The 13,899-nt window shown below is 35.0% G+C and overlaps 1 protein-coding gene across 1 annotated transcript in view; it reads right to left on the bottom strand.

Moving 5' to 3' along the window:
• PPP1R12A (protein phosphatase 1 regulatory subunit 12A) overlaps window positions 1-13,899 on the bottom strand; it is a 155,129-nt gene that overhangs the window by 42,127 nt on the left and 99,103 nt on the right. The window contains 5 exon segments of the mRNA XM_077770237.1: window positions 1,751-1,927; window positions 2,328-2,495; window positions 3,366-3,470; window positions 4,276-4,370; window positions 6,246-6,461. Coding sequence (XP_077626363.1) covers window positions 1,751-1,927; window positions 2,328-2,495; window positions 3,366-3,470; window positions 4,276-4,370; window positions 6,246-6,461 — 761 coding nt within the window.

Genomic DNA, 13,899 nt, shown 5'->3' with positions numbered 1-13,899 from the left:
CTATACTGGTATTCAAATCACAAAATGCTAACTGCTTATATTGATTTCATAGAACTATCACCAAATCTCACCATAGAAATAATAATAAAACATAATCATGCTGACAAAAATAAAGATGCAATGATAGTAAAGAAAATTTTAACATTTAAAAATTTAATGTTTTGTTACTTTTCATATATTCAACCACAAATATTACTGTATGGATATTAATAACTTACTACAGGCCATGTGCTTTGATAGGCACCAGACACAAAGCCTGTATATGAACACTACATGCCAGAATTATGACAGTTAATCTGGTTGGCATTTTAGTAAACAAAACAAAAAAAACCAAAAAACCATCTATGTAGCTAATTTAACCTCAAAATAAAATATTAAAAAGGTCACATTTAGTTTTTTAAAATTTTGGTTTTTTTCTCAAGAGGAAAAACAAAATTGAAAGCTAGTAACTATGCATGATATAACAGGAAAAATATGTGACTGACTCTCTTGTAATCTTGGGCCTTGCCTTAGTTCTCAGACTAATTAACTACATAAAAGTAGAAAAGTCACTTAATATCTCTGGGTCTTAGTTTCTTCTGTAAAGCAAAGATACCACAAAAGAGGTTAAGATTCTTTCCACATCTGAGATTCCAAACAAATCAGCAGCAGCAGGAAGAAGTGAGCAACGTTTCTAACACTTAAGCACACAACATAAATTCATTAAAATAATTAATGACTCCCTTTACGTATTGAATTAAAACTAAGTGAATGTATTCAATGTACTTAAAAATGATCTGGCTTATACATATGACCAAGAAGCCTTTCTTCAAGAGAATTTTAAAATGAAAGTCCTTTTTTTTTTTTTTTTAAATTTTTTAATGTTTTATTTACTTCTGAGAGAGAGAGAGCGAGAGCGAGCGAGCGAGCATGAGCAGGGGAGGGTCAGAGAGAAAGGGAGATACAGAATCTGAACCAGGCTCTAGGCTCTGAGCCAGGTGTTAGCACAGAGCCGGACACGGGGCTCAAACCCATGAACCATGAGATCATGACCTGAGCTGAAGTTGGATGCTTAACCAACTGAGCCACCCAGGCGCCCCATGAAAGTCTTAAAAGTAACAAAAACAGTTTAATATCTATCAATTTTTTTAATAATGGGAGGAAACAGAGAGAAGAATGAAACATCTGTTTCTGTCATGTTACTTCCATGAGTGTGACTGGGTGTGTTTAGACCTTCACCACAAAAACATCTTGAATTAAAACAACCATTAAAAAAACGAAGATGGCTAAGAAGACAAGTGTCTGGCTCACTTTCTTAAAATGAAAACATCAATTTTGTTAGCAGGACTTGCCAAGCCTAAATGCTAATAACTGCCAACTATATCAGTTTACATAGTTCTGAGCTGATACAGATTATTTCACTTATTAACCTACTGAAGAGATGGTCACCAACTTGAAAAGATTAAAAAGCAGGGGCGCCTGGGTGGCTTAGTCGGTTAGGTGTCCGACTTTCGCTTAGGTCATGATCTCGCGGTTCGTGGGTTCGAGCCCCGCGTCGGGCTCTGTGCTGACTGCCAGCTCAGAGCCTGGAGCCTATTTCAGAGTCTGTATCTCCCTCTCTCTCTGACCCTCCCCTGCTCAAGCTGTCTCTCTCTCTCTTCCTAGAAATAAATAAAAAGATTAAAAAAAAAAAAAAAGATTAAAAAGCAAAACAAACAACTTTCAGCACTGGGCAAAATACATCAGCAGTCCTGTTAGGACCTTTACACACCTGCGTCTCTCCCTGACCTCTGATGTGGAGGAGACAGTGCCAGCAGTAGTTGTAGTCAGGGTTGTGGTTGAGGCTGCAGCATTTACAACAGTTGGAGCAACGGGGATGGTCACTGCCGTAGGAACACTGTCCTTTTCTTTTTCAGTACTATCCTCAGCCCACAAACGATTTGAGGTACTATTGCATCAAAAGCAGCAACACAAAAAGAGAAAAGGAAAACAGCTAAACAATGAAAGCACTTTCTAGCAGCTGAAACATGTGACTACAGGGATGGATTTTTTTTTTTTAAAACAAGACGCAAGACATCTTTGAACTATGAACCAAAAGTCTCACCCAAAGCTCTCAAAGAGAGAAATTTACATTTTAAGCAGCCTGATTCAAGGAAAGTTAATAATTCAAGAACTTACTTTCCCCCCCCAGACATGCATAATCGCCTCTTTTTGGAACCAATTTTTTGCTTGTAAATAATTTAAAAGATAAATGAAAAAATCCAGAGCCCCACAATTTTCTAAACAAAAATGCATGCACATACATAAGCACACAGTAGGCCTGAACACAAAATTTATCTGTGACTCACCTGCTTTGTGTGCCTGTTGAGGAAGAACCCGTTGTAATCTTTGTAGTAGTGCTTGTGCTGGAAAGCAGGCTTTTCTGAAGCCCAGCTGCAGAGGTAACTGTTGGTGTTGATGTGGTGCTTGGAACACTAGAACTAATCAAATCATCTTGTCTTCTACCAAAGGAGCAACTGAAGGAAAGAGTCATATCTATATAGGATGTGTTTGTATGTGTGTTCTACAGTTAATGTCTATACATTACACAGATTCACAAGGCTAGGAAAAATCTAAAAAATTGTGTTCCTAAATACACCACCGGCTCCAGCACCAAGAGTTGCATCTACAACTTGCTAGAGTCTAGATGATTTCACTGATTTGGTAGTGTATCACTTTACTGCCTCCCACCTCCCTGAACAGGACTTAAACATGATCTGATCTGGTATTTTACATTTCTGGAACTATTAACAGACCATATGGTTGTGCCAGGCTGGGTCTGAGAAAAACACTTAGGTCTGGTTTTACTCAAGGTAAGTTAAGATTGACCTTTTTGAAGAAAAGTATTTTAGTAATGAGTCACAGCCTTAGGAATGACCCATGCCTATATTATACTTGCTCATTGTTTACTCTTCTTTTTGGCTGCTTTTAGCAGAGAAAATATTTATAGGTATTTTTCGACTCCTCTCCAATATAACATTATCAACATTTCAATTCAAGACTAATTACCGTATCTCTGATTCTGAGAAAAGTGGAAACTTCCAGGTCATTAAATAATGACCAGATCAATTAAGACACTGATCTATTTCAACTTCTCTAGTCAACTATATAAGGAGTTCCTTCTAAAAGATGCTTCCTAACATATCAAATCTAATTATATGGAATGTATATACATGAGTAGAAGCAAATTTTCATCCATCTCTAAATATATATTCTGGACTTTTAAATGATGTTTTACTTAAACAACAAAAGCACATATTTTCTTAATGATATTAAATGGAGGGCTCCAAACAAACTGCCTCATATTTTTATAAAAGAATACATGAAGTTACTTAGGATTGTATTACCTTTTATGGTAAGCAGTTCCTTCATTAACTGAGCTATTCTTTTTGAGATCATCTTCCCATTTTCTTCTTGTATAGGAGCTACTTGTTCGCAAACTTGAAGAGTCCCTGTGAAAAGAGTATCTTTCAAATTCTGGTATAGAATTTTAAAATAGGATTTAGAAAGCTGTATATTAATAAACATTAGTAGAAGAAGAAACGAGTAAATCCCTTGGGAAAATACTTCGGAATATTAAAAAGTGAAAGTAATTCCAGTTCTAAGATTCTATCCCTAAGGTGTAATCCTAATTACAGAAGGGAAAATTAAGATGTTTACAAAAGTTTTACTTATGATCATATAGTATTAGACAATTTAAATGTCTGTATTTGGGGAGGGGAAATAGTTACTTAAACGTCAACAGATTTACTCTATAGAACACAATGCAGTGACGAAAAACAACGCTTACTGAAAAAATGTATGAACACTTAAGATTACATAGGAGATGTGAGTTGAAAAAAAAAGTCGAGACACAAAACTGGATGTTATAACATGACTACAACTATATTTAAAAGTTCTCGTACCCTATGTGCTGAAAAATAGGAAGAAAGAAACTAAAATGCTGACTAATGCTTTTTAATGCTGAAAAACTAAGAGCTTTTTCTCCTTTTATGTAGGTTTCAACTGTTTGGATAGCCTGTAGTAGTTTGTGACCTCATCTGCCACCACTGTCCCAACTACAATGTTTTGTTTTGATTTTGCCATTTCATGAACACACAAGTCTGCATCTCTTCAGGACCTTCTATTTGATGTTCTTCCCACAATCCATATATCCCATACAGTTACAACAATGCTCATGTTTTAACTCTCATGCTACGTAATAAAGATACGTTTATTTTCATAGGAAAAACGTAAAGCAAATAATAATAAATCCACCTGTTTTCTTTCTCTTCAATGTCAGATGTACTGGCTAGTCGTCTTGGTATTGTAGGTGCAACATATGCAAGCCTAGTTCCTTTACTATCTTTCTCCTACACAACAGGAAAAAGAAATGAGTAAAAAAGAAATCTGTGTGATGATTAAAGGAACTGCTAAAAGTACTAAACAAGAGTATTCAACAATGTACAATTATACAATTACAATCATACAGCCATCACAGTTTATGTTATAGTATTTCCACAGTTCCTACCTATACTCTAAAATTGATGTCTACTTATAGTTAAATACTTTAAGTGCCAAAGAACAAGCTGTTCTAACCGATTTTCTTTTCTTTCTCCTTTAATCTAGAATTAGACAATATTTTAATAAGGAAAACAATTCCTCCAAATTTTAATGACTTTCTCTAAATTTCTACAACAGATTAAATAAGGTAATGCAGTAAAATATAGTAAGATATTCTTTTTTGCCCAGAGAAATAAGGTTTCGAACATGGTTAACTGATGTCTCAATTATTTATGCTATATAAGTTATTCACTACTTTGATATAAAACTAAAATATTCAGAACAAAAAATACTTAAAACTATATTTATCCAAATCCAGTTGAAAGGGCATGTAGCAAGGGCATCTAATACATTCCCACTATACTGGCATCAAGTACTTGGAAAATAATTAGGCAATCAATTTATACAAAATTTAACTTTAAAAGTACTTGATGAGAAATTCCATTTCTGAATTTCAGATACAAAGAAACAAACACTTTAAATAGAGGAAGGAAACTATATTAAAAAAAAAAGTACAAATGCTGAAAACATAGAAAATAACCCAGCAACATAAAATATCACTGCATAAATTGTGTACATTCTATTTGATGTAATTTAATACTATCCTTCAAATACAGTGATTAAAATTAAACTAATTAAAACTACTAATTTCACTTGATGTATCAAATGAAAAGGCAGATAAAAAATTGCAGATGCTAGATAAATGCAACCTGAACATAATTACATTATAGAATAAATAAATTCTAGGATAAACAGCCTTCAATACATTTTACTATAAACTGTCTAGGAGGATAAAGCATTTGTTTCATTGAGTATAGCTTCATAATTTATTTTTTGAGCAAATCTGATTTTCCCAAAACTTACAGAAGCATATTTCATTTTATTGCACTTAACAGACATTGTGGTTTTTACAATTTGAAATTTGTTGCAACCCTGCATCAAGCAAGTGTATCTAAGCCATTCTACAACAGCATTTGCTCACTCTGTGTCTCTATGTCACATTTTTGTGATTCCCACAATATTTCAAGCTTTTTCATTATTATTACATATGTTATGGTGATCTGTGNGGAAAGTCGGACACTTAACCGACTAAGCCACCCAGGCGCCCCACATTTTCTTTAGATACAACGCTACTGCATACTTACAAGACTACAGTATAAAATACATATAAAATTAGAGTATAAAGTATAGATAAAATTAAGAGTATAAATAACAAAATAAAAATATAAAAGAAAAAATATATGAGACAGGGAGAGCCTAGAGAGAGAGAGTCATATGCAGGCTCTACACACAGCATGGAGCCTGATGTGGGGCTCAACTCACAACTATGAGATCATAACCTAAGCCAAAATCAAGAGTCGGACGCTTAACTGACTGAGCTACTCAGATGACCTACATAAATATATTTTTTATAGACAGTGGGAAACAAAAAATTCATTTGATTCGCTTTATTGCAGTGGTGTGGAGTGAAACCTACAATATCTCTGAGGTATGCCTGTAATTCCATATTGACATTTGTTTAAGCCAAGTATATTTGTATTATCATGTAAAATCCATTAAGTCAGGTGAACTAAGTTGATACACAGATTTAATAATGACACAGAGTAGAAAATCTATCAGATTTCATGTTCCCAGAAAACAAACGATTAAAGTTTTAACAGAAACTAGATGATGAAACTGGTTACCTTTTCTTTATTATCCAAAGAAGAGGAAAGTCTGGGACTTGAAGCTGAACGTATAACACCTGCAGTGTCTTTTTCTTTCTGAGCCTCTTTAGATGCTGTGATTTCTGCAAGTGCGCCATAACTGCCAGTCTTTCTAAGTCCTAACCTCCAAGATGCAGGAGACTCGTCTTTTCTCTCTTCTTCTTTGGGAGAAATTTTTGTAGCTGAGGTTGGAAACTGTTATTTTATTTTATTTTTAAGGAAAAGAAAAAATAATTATCAAGACTGATCAATCCTTAAGCTGGAAATAACAAATTTACAGATAATATGTCTAAAATTATAGTTAATAGTTTCAGGAGAAACACTTTTACTAAGTAGGTTAATGTCTTAGTAAAAAATGGAAACATCTAAAACTGGAAAAAAAATAGAACTACCTTCCCAAAAGTTAGATTTAAGAAAACACACTCCACACTTTATATCACACAGAAAAATTATAATGCAAATACAGAGAACAGAAATAAGCACACCATAAGGACTTTAAAACCATGCATCTCTGGAACCAATATTCATATTAAACTTGTTATATTGTAACCTCATGTAAATCCTCGCACATAGGAATGCCTCACCATGGATTTTTCACCCTTATTGGGCACAAGAACAATGCCAGTTTTGCGCAAGCCCTGCCTCCATGATGCAGGATCTACTGATTCCACCACAGGCATGATAGGAGCAATGAAATCATACTAAAGCCAATTAAAATAAGACAGGTAAAGAGATAAAGATTGAAAGCATAAAATAAAAAAAGGAAGTTATAAATAAAACATACTTTTTTCTCAAAACCCAGTAACTGGGTAATGATCCAATCTTAAAAGAAACTGGGAACAAATTCTAATTTTAGCATAAGAGAATCTGAAATAATCTAATAAAAAAAATTTCTAAAGCAATTAAAGGCACAAGGGACAAATATACTATATGAATGAACAGACTACTCATTTGTATTTTATTTTTACTCATTTATATACTTGGGTTAAAAAAATTAATCCAGAATAATCAACAAAAAGTAATAAATAACATATCTTCCACTTAATTTAATTCAGTATAGTTTTAATATCATAGCCTTAAACTTACTTTTTGATTTTACCACCAAATATTAATTTTAACATTTCAACTAAAAACTATTCTTTTGTACAAATACTTGTTTTCAGGCTTCCAACAGCTCTAAAAATGAGACATTTGTTATCTTTTAACTAGTTCATTTCATCAACTTCACTGTTTAAATATTTAACCACAGTTAAGAACAGATGGGTGAATACAGCAACTATCTAGTTGCTATAAGCATAGGATATGGGTAGTTAAAAAAACCACTTTCTTCCATATTTATTGCCAAATTTTGAAATAATTAGCTTGCTTGTTAAAGCACCCAGGATGTCAGAGGGCTACTATAGACAAAACTATTAATGGTAAGATATCTCTGGTACTTTCAGTATAATTCCTATCAATAGAGTCATAAATAGACTCATGATATACAGTACAGTGAAAGCATTCCAGGGGTGCCAGAATAAAATCACAAGGGTGCTGTGGTGTATTTCAAAGTTGTGAGAGAAAGTACACTGACATCTGTTGGACACTACACAAATTGCCACTGTTAACTTACTTGCACTTAACTACTTAATAAATGAAACAAAGAGGTATTACTTTTGGCCAAATGGCACTGTGAAAATAATTAATAAAACATTAAGGATTCCACTGACTGAGAAAGTCCAGGAACCTCTGTAACATTTTCTACAATAATACAGACACTAAGATGACCAGTTATTGATTTCTGCATCTAAACTCATAGGGAGTATCCAAGAATAGGTATTGGCAAACTTTTCTGTAAAAGACCAGATTGTGAATTTTAGGCTTTGCAGACCAGAGTCACTGTTGTAACTATTCATCCACACTGTTGTACGAAAGTAGCCACAGCTAATACATAAAAGAATAAATGTGGCTGTGTTTCTAATAAAACTTGAATTTTGAAATTCAAAACTTGAAATTTGAATTTGTGTTACAAAACACTCAACTTTCCCCTCCAACCATTTGAAAATATTAAAACCAGGGGTGTCTGAGGGTTCAGTTGATTAAGTAGCCAAGTCTTGATTTCGGCTCATGTCATGGTCTCACAGTTCCTGAGTTTGAGCCCCGTATACAACTCTGCACTGACAGCATGGATCCTGCTTGGGATTTTTTTCTCTCCCTCCCCCCCTCTCTGTCTGCCCCTCCTCTGCCTGTGCTGTCTTTCAAAATAAATTTTAAAAATATCAAAACCATTCTAACTTGTACAAAATCAGGTAATAGGCCAGCTTTGGCCCACCGACCATGGTTTGCTAATCCCTTCCCTGAAACCTCTCCCAAACTGGAAACAAAGTTACTCCTCCATGATAAAGTAGTCAGAGAACATAACATTTACTGAATGCTATTTGAGAAGCTAACATTTATAACAGATGTTTACTCTTGCCAAACCCTAAGCTAAGTGCTTCACATGGGTTATCTCACTTAATCCTTAACAACCACCAAGTGAAATACTATTATTATTGCTATTTTACAGTTAAGAAAAATGAAGCAGTATTATCAATTTTAAAATGGACATTTCTTGCACTGCAATGACTGATCTACTTCCATTCTGCCTACTGTGAATTTGGATTTATTGGTTTATGTGTTTAAAAGTACCTTGCAATTTTACTTGGTCTATAAATGAATTATCTCTGAAATATTCAACTATACCTACTGTCTAAAACTCTTCTTTTGGCTTTTTTAACAGGACACTGTTCTGACTTTCTTACTCTTCTGACCACCCCTCCTTCTTGGCCTTGTTGTTTTTGTTAGCACAGTCCCACAACATAAGCATTTCAAGAGTCTGTTCTCAGATCTCCCATCTTACCTTTCTACTTTCTTCTCAAATTTGTTACCTCTACTTGAGTCTGATTCCTAAACTCCCAGTCCTGAATTTCTAATGACCTGGGGAATGGATCATCTAGAACTATATCTGGAACCTGAAACTCAACATGTTTAAAATTAAACACCTTTTATTCCAACCTGTCTCTCCCTCAGTTTCCTATTTCTGTTAGTAGCACCAATACATTTCTTCAAGTCCCTATGTTTGAAACTTCATAGCCACGTTTGACTTCTTTGTCATCTGCCTCCACTTATAAATTAGGTGCCAAGTCTCTGAAACTCCTCTCCTTCATAAGACCACTGCCACTTCTCTAGTTTATTTTTTTATCATCTTGGGCAACTTCAATGACTTTCTAATACATCTTCTCTCAATTAGCCTCTCACCTTCAAATACACCTGTACACTGCTACCAAAATAATATTCTATAAAGAATAGTTCTCTCTTGGCCTTGTTTAAACATCTTCTATGGTTCTCTACTATCCATCAAACTATAGAAATGTTACCACAGAAATGAAGACATTCCACAATTTGGCTTTACATTTCCTGTTTTACTTTGTATATATAATCTATAAATCAATCATACTACACAACTTATTTTTCCTGCAAAAGATTCTACATTACCCCNAAGTCGGACGCTTAACCGACTAAGCCACCCAGGCGCCCCTACATTGTTTCTCTTCTTTTCCTCTCAACAAATTGTACAAACTCTGTTGAAATACTTACTCATTCAAGATCTATCTCAAATATTCTAATTTTATTACCTCAAATCAAATATTGTCTCTTCCATTTTTAAACCATGATTCTGTATTTGTACACTTTTACTGGCATAGTTCAATATACCACAGTACACAGTAGTTTTTTATTAATTATACTTAATAATTAGATTCAGTTAACCAAAGCATTTAATTCCAAGAAAATTCTGAATTTTTACCATCCAGTAAAGTAAATGCAGTTTACCTATCAGAATTTATGTGCATACAGCAAAGTAGGTAACCTTTTTCTGAGATCCCAAACAATATTTTTTAAGTTTTTTGTTTTATTTATTTTGAGAGAGAGCACATGCGTGCGCAAGCATGGAGAGGGAGACAGGGAGGGATGGGGAGGGGGTGGGGAAGACAGAAAGAGCACACACAAGCATGGAGAGGGAGAGAGGGAGGGATGGGGAGGGGGTGGGGAAGACAGAGAGAGAGGGAGAGAGGGAGGGATGGGGAGGGGAAGACAGAGAGGGGAGGGGGAGGGAGGGAAAAAGAGAGGGAGAGGGAGAGGGAGAAGGCGAGGGAGAGGGAGAGAGAGAATCTCAAATAGGCTCCACACTTAGCGTGGAGTCCAAAGCAGGGCTCAAACTCATGAACCATGAGATTACAACCTGAGCAGAAATCGAGTTGGATGCTTAACCGACTGAACCACCCAGGAGCCCCAGCCAAAAATATTTGACAAAAGAGAGGTATATAAACTTACTGTTAAAATTTTAAAGATTAGGAGCGCTTCAGCAGCTTAGCTACTATGGCTCAGGTCATGATCTCACAAGTTTATAGGTTTGGGCCCACCTTGGGCTTGCTGCTATCAGTGCCAAGCCTGCTTTGGATCCTGTCCTCTTCCCTATGTGTCTCTCCAGCACTCAGACTCTCTCAAAATTAAATAAAAATATTAAAATTTATTTTAAAGATTATTTTTTTAAAAATAATCTCTACATCTATTGTAGGGTTTGAATTCATGAACCCAAGACCAAGAGTCACATGCTCTCCCAAGTGAGCCAGCCAGGCACCCCTGTTAAAATTTTAAATCAAAAAACCAAACTTATGGTATTATAGAAAACATTTCCACAAATCATAAACCTGATCATACTGCTACAGATACTGCTAAAGAAACTGTTCTTTAATTTTAGCTGAAAAGTTAAGAACTTAAGGGAAAATCATTTAAAGTTGACTGTATCTATATTTCTCTATAGCTGCCACCCTGAGTTATTAGAGAATATAAGTGATATTTAATATTGCTTTAGAGTTTTCTGTTTTGTGATCTATTCCTTACCATAAGTGTGTAAGTGTGTATTTATACATAGTTTATGCAACAGTGGAGAAACTTAGCATACCTTTGTCTAAGTATCAAAAGCAGAGTAGTGAGTGGGTAGAATTCTTAACTGCAAAATCTTTTAAGATGCATTTACAGATTAACAATTCATCTAAGGAAATTCATCTGCTAGGTCTCTAAGTTACAGGAAAATTCTTGAAACTAACTTAGAAAACATTAAAATGCTAAATTAACATTACAAAGTATCACTGAACAAAATAACAGGCTTTAAAAAGTCATACAAAATAAATAAGATAGCTCTATCCATTAAAATAATACTTCAGGGGCGCCTGGGTGGCTCAGTCGGTTAAGCGTCTGACTTCAGCTCAGGTCATGATCTCACGGTTTGGTTCGTGGGTTCGAGCCCTATGTCAGGCTTTGTGCTGACAGCCAGCTCAGAGCCTGGAACCTGCTTCAGATTCTATATCTCTCTCTCTCTCTGACCCTCCCCTGCTCACACTGTCTCTCTCTCTCTCTCTCTCTCTCAGAAATAAATAAAACATTTAAAAAAATAATACTTCAAACTTTTTGTATACCACAACTTTGTTGATTTGAATAAAATTTGGCTACAAACCCCTAAAGTTTTAAGACTGTAACAATATAATCTTCAAAGTTCTTGATGCTTGAAACTGAGAATAAAGTGGAGTTTCTAAATATGGAAATCATAGAAAACAGTTGTTATGAGATCAATTACAGAATCATAAGTAATTCTGAATAAGGATTTTTATAGCAAAGAAGTTACTGGCCCACTAATCTAACAGTTATGAAGATCAATGAAGTCATTAAATTTGGGGCTATGCTTGAGAAGTATATAATTGATCAAAAGGAGTCTATTCTAATTGTTTAACTACAGCAGGAAAGAGACTGCTTAGCTAATTACGCAAAAGAATGAGAGCCAGTTTTTCTTGGCCAGATATTTCAGGGGGATTGAGCTTCTTGCGAACTTTTGATAATCCTATAGTTTTAACAGATAATAAAGCAAAAGAACTAAAGTTTGGTAATCACTGAAGAAGTATAGAAGGGCTCTAGAATTAAATAAAATTTAGTTAAAGCAGCCCATGGTGGCTCCAGTTATACCATGATAATCATCTTAAAAATTCTGCAGACAGATTTCCCCTGGAGAATTTCATTTTTAAGCATATATAATTACGATCATATGAACATGGGTTCTACCTAAATTCAAGAAGCCCTCAGTTCTGGAATACAGAAGGTAAGATAAATCATTCATATAGTTTCCTGATATTCAAACTGTACCAGTGAAATCCATACGTTTTTACTACTATGAACCCACATTGCTACTTTCTTTAGGAAGAGTTTTAGAAGAGGATTATTACTAGCAGTATGGATTTTCTCTAGTTTATTATTCTAAAGGATTCACATTTTAACCACCTGGAGCCAAATCCAAAGATTAGCAATACTGAAAACATAACAGAAACACTACGGGGATTTAAAATCAGTCCTCAAACCCACCCAAACCAAATGTCAGATAAGCAACAAAATAAGAAGTCCAAAGGCATGTCATGTTTAACATGACAGTTAAACACAATGTGCAATCCTTCATTGGACTCTTGTTTGGAAAAAAACCCCAGAAAACATTAGTAGGAAGACAAGTGAATAAATCTTCACTATGGTTTGTAGCTAAATGAACATAGATAAGAGTATTACATTAAAGTCAAATATCTTAAATAATATCATTTTAGTATGGGAATGAAAGATAATGCTTTTGTATTTAGGAGATACATACTCAAGTATTTAGGGGTAAAGTGTTATATTGATTGCACTCAATTCTTAAATGTTTCCACAAAGGTGTGTGTGTAGGTGTGTGTGTGTGTGTGTGTGTGTGTGTGTGTGTAAACAGAAAGGGAAGTGACTGTGTTCATTAAAGGTAAGTAAGGGCTGGTGGGGAGAAACCTTTAAAAAGAGAGCAGTAGTAAAAAAACAAAACCAAACCAAACCTGTAATCTTTAATTTGGGTTAAATGAAATACAGGTTCTAGAGTAGTAGTGAAAAGCAAAATCTTTAAAAATATCAACAAACTAGTTGGAAGTATCAACAAACTAGTGGAGAAAAAGCAGCAAAAGGTCAGAGACCAAGTGGAGAACAGAATAAAGGAGAAGAGGAAGAAATGAAAGTAACAGTATGGGAGTACTTAGTCACTAGCCAGGCTCTCTCTCAACCAACACTTATAATGCTAACTTACTCTTTTTGTTTACTGTTTTTGTTTTGTCTTTCTTTCCCTCACAGATAAGGAAGACAGTAACTTGCCTAAGGTCCTTATGATTAGTAAGGGAGGGGAGGGGGGGTTCAGGCTTGGATCTCTGCTTTGTTTGACATCAGAGATCATGCTCTTAATGGCATACCATACTTGCATATCTAGGGCTTTGTACAGTTAGAAAATCTAGATTCCATGTAAGAAATACAACAGATGAGGGGCACCTGGGTGGCTCAGTTGATTGAGTGTCTGACTTGGCTCAGGTCATGATCTGGAGGCTCATAAGTTCGAGTCCCACATTGGGCTCTGTGCTGACAGCCTGGAGCCTGCTTCAGATTCTGTGTCCCTCTCTGTCCCTCCCCTGCTTATGCTCTGTCTCACCCCACCTCTCTCAAAAATGAATGAATAAACATTAAAAAAAAAAAAAAAAAAAAAAAGAAAAAAAAAAAATAAACAAGGGGA

The sequence above is a fragment of the Crocuta crocuta genome, unplaced genomic scaffold (genome assembly GCF_008692635.1).
Source record: "Crocuta crocuta isolate KB4526 unplaced genomic scaffold, BGI_CrCroc_1.0 scaffold317, whole genome shotgun sequence".
Taxonomy (NCBI): domain Eukaryota; kingdom Metazoa; phylum Chordata; class Mammalia; order Carnivora; family Hyaenidae; genus Crocuta; species Crocuta crocuta.
The sequence above is the reverse complement of the archived record's forward strand: the minus strand, read 5'-3'. Positions and strand labels throughout refer to the sequence as shown.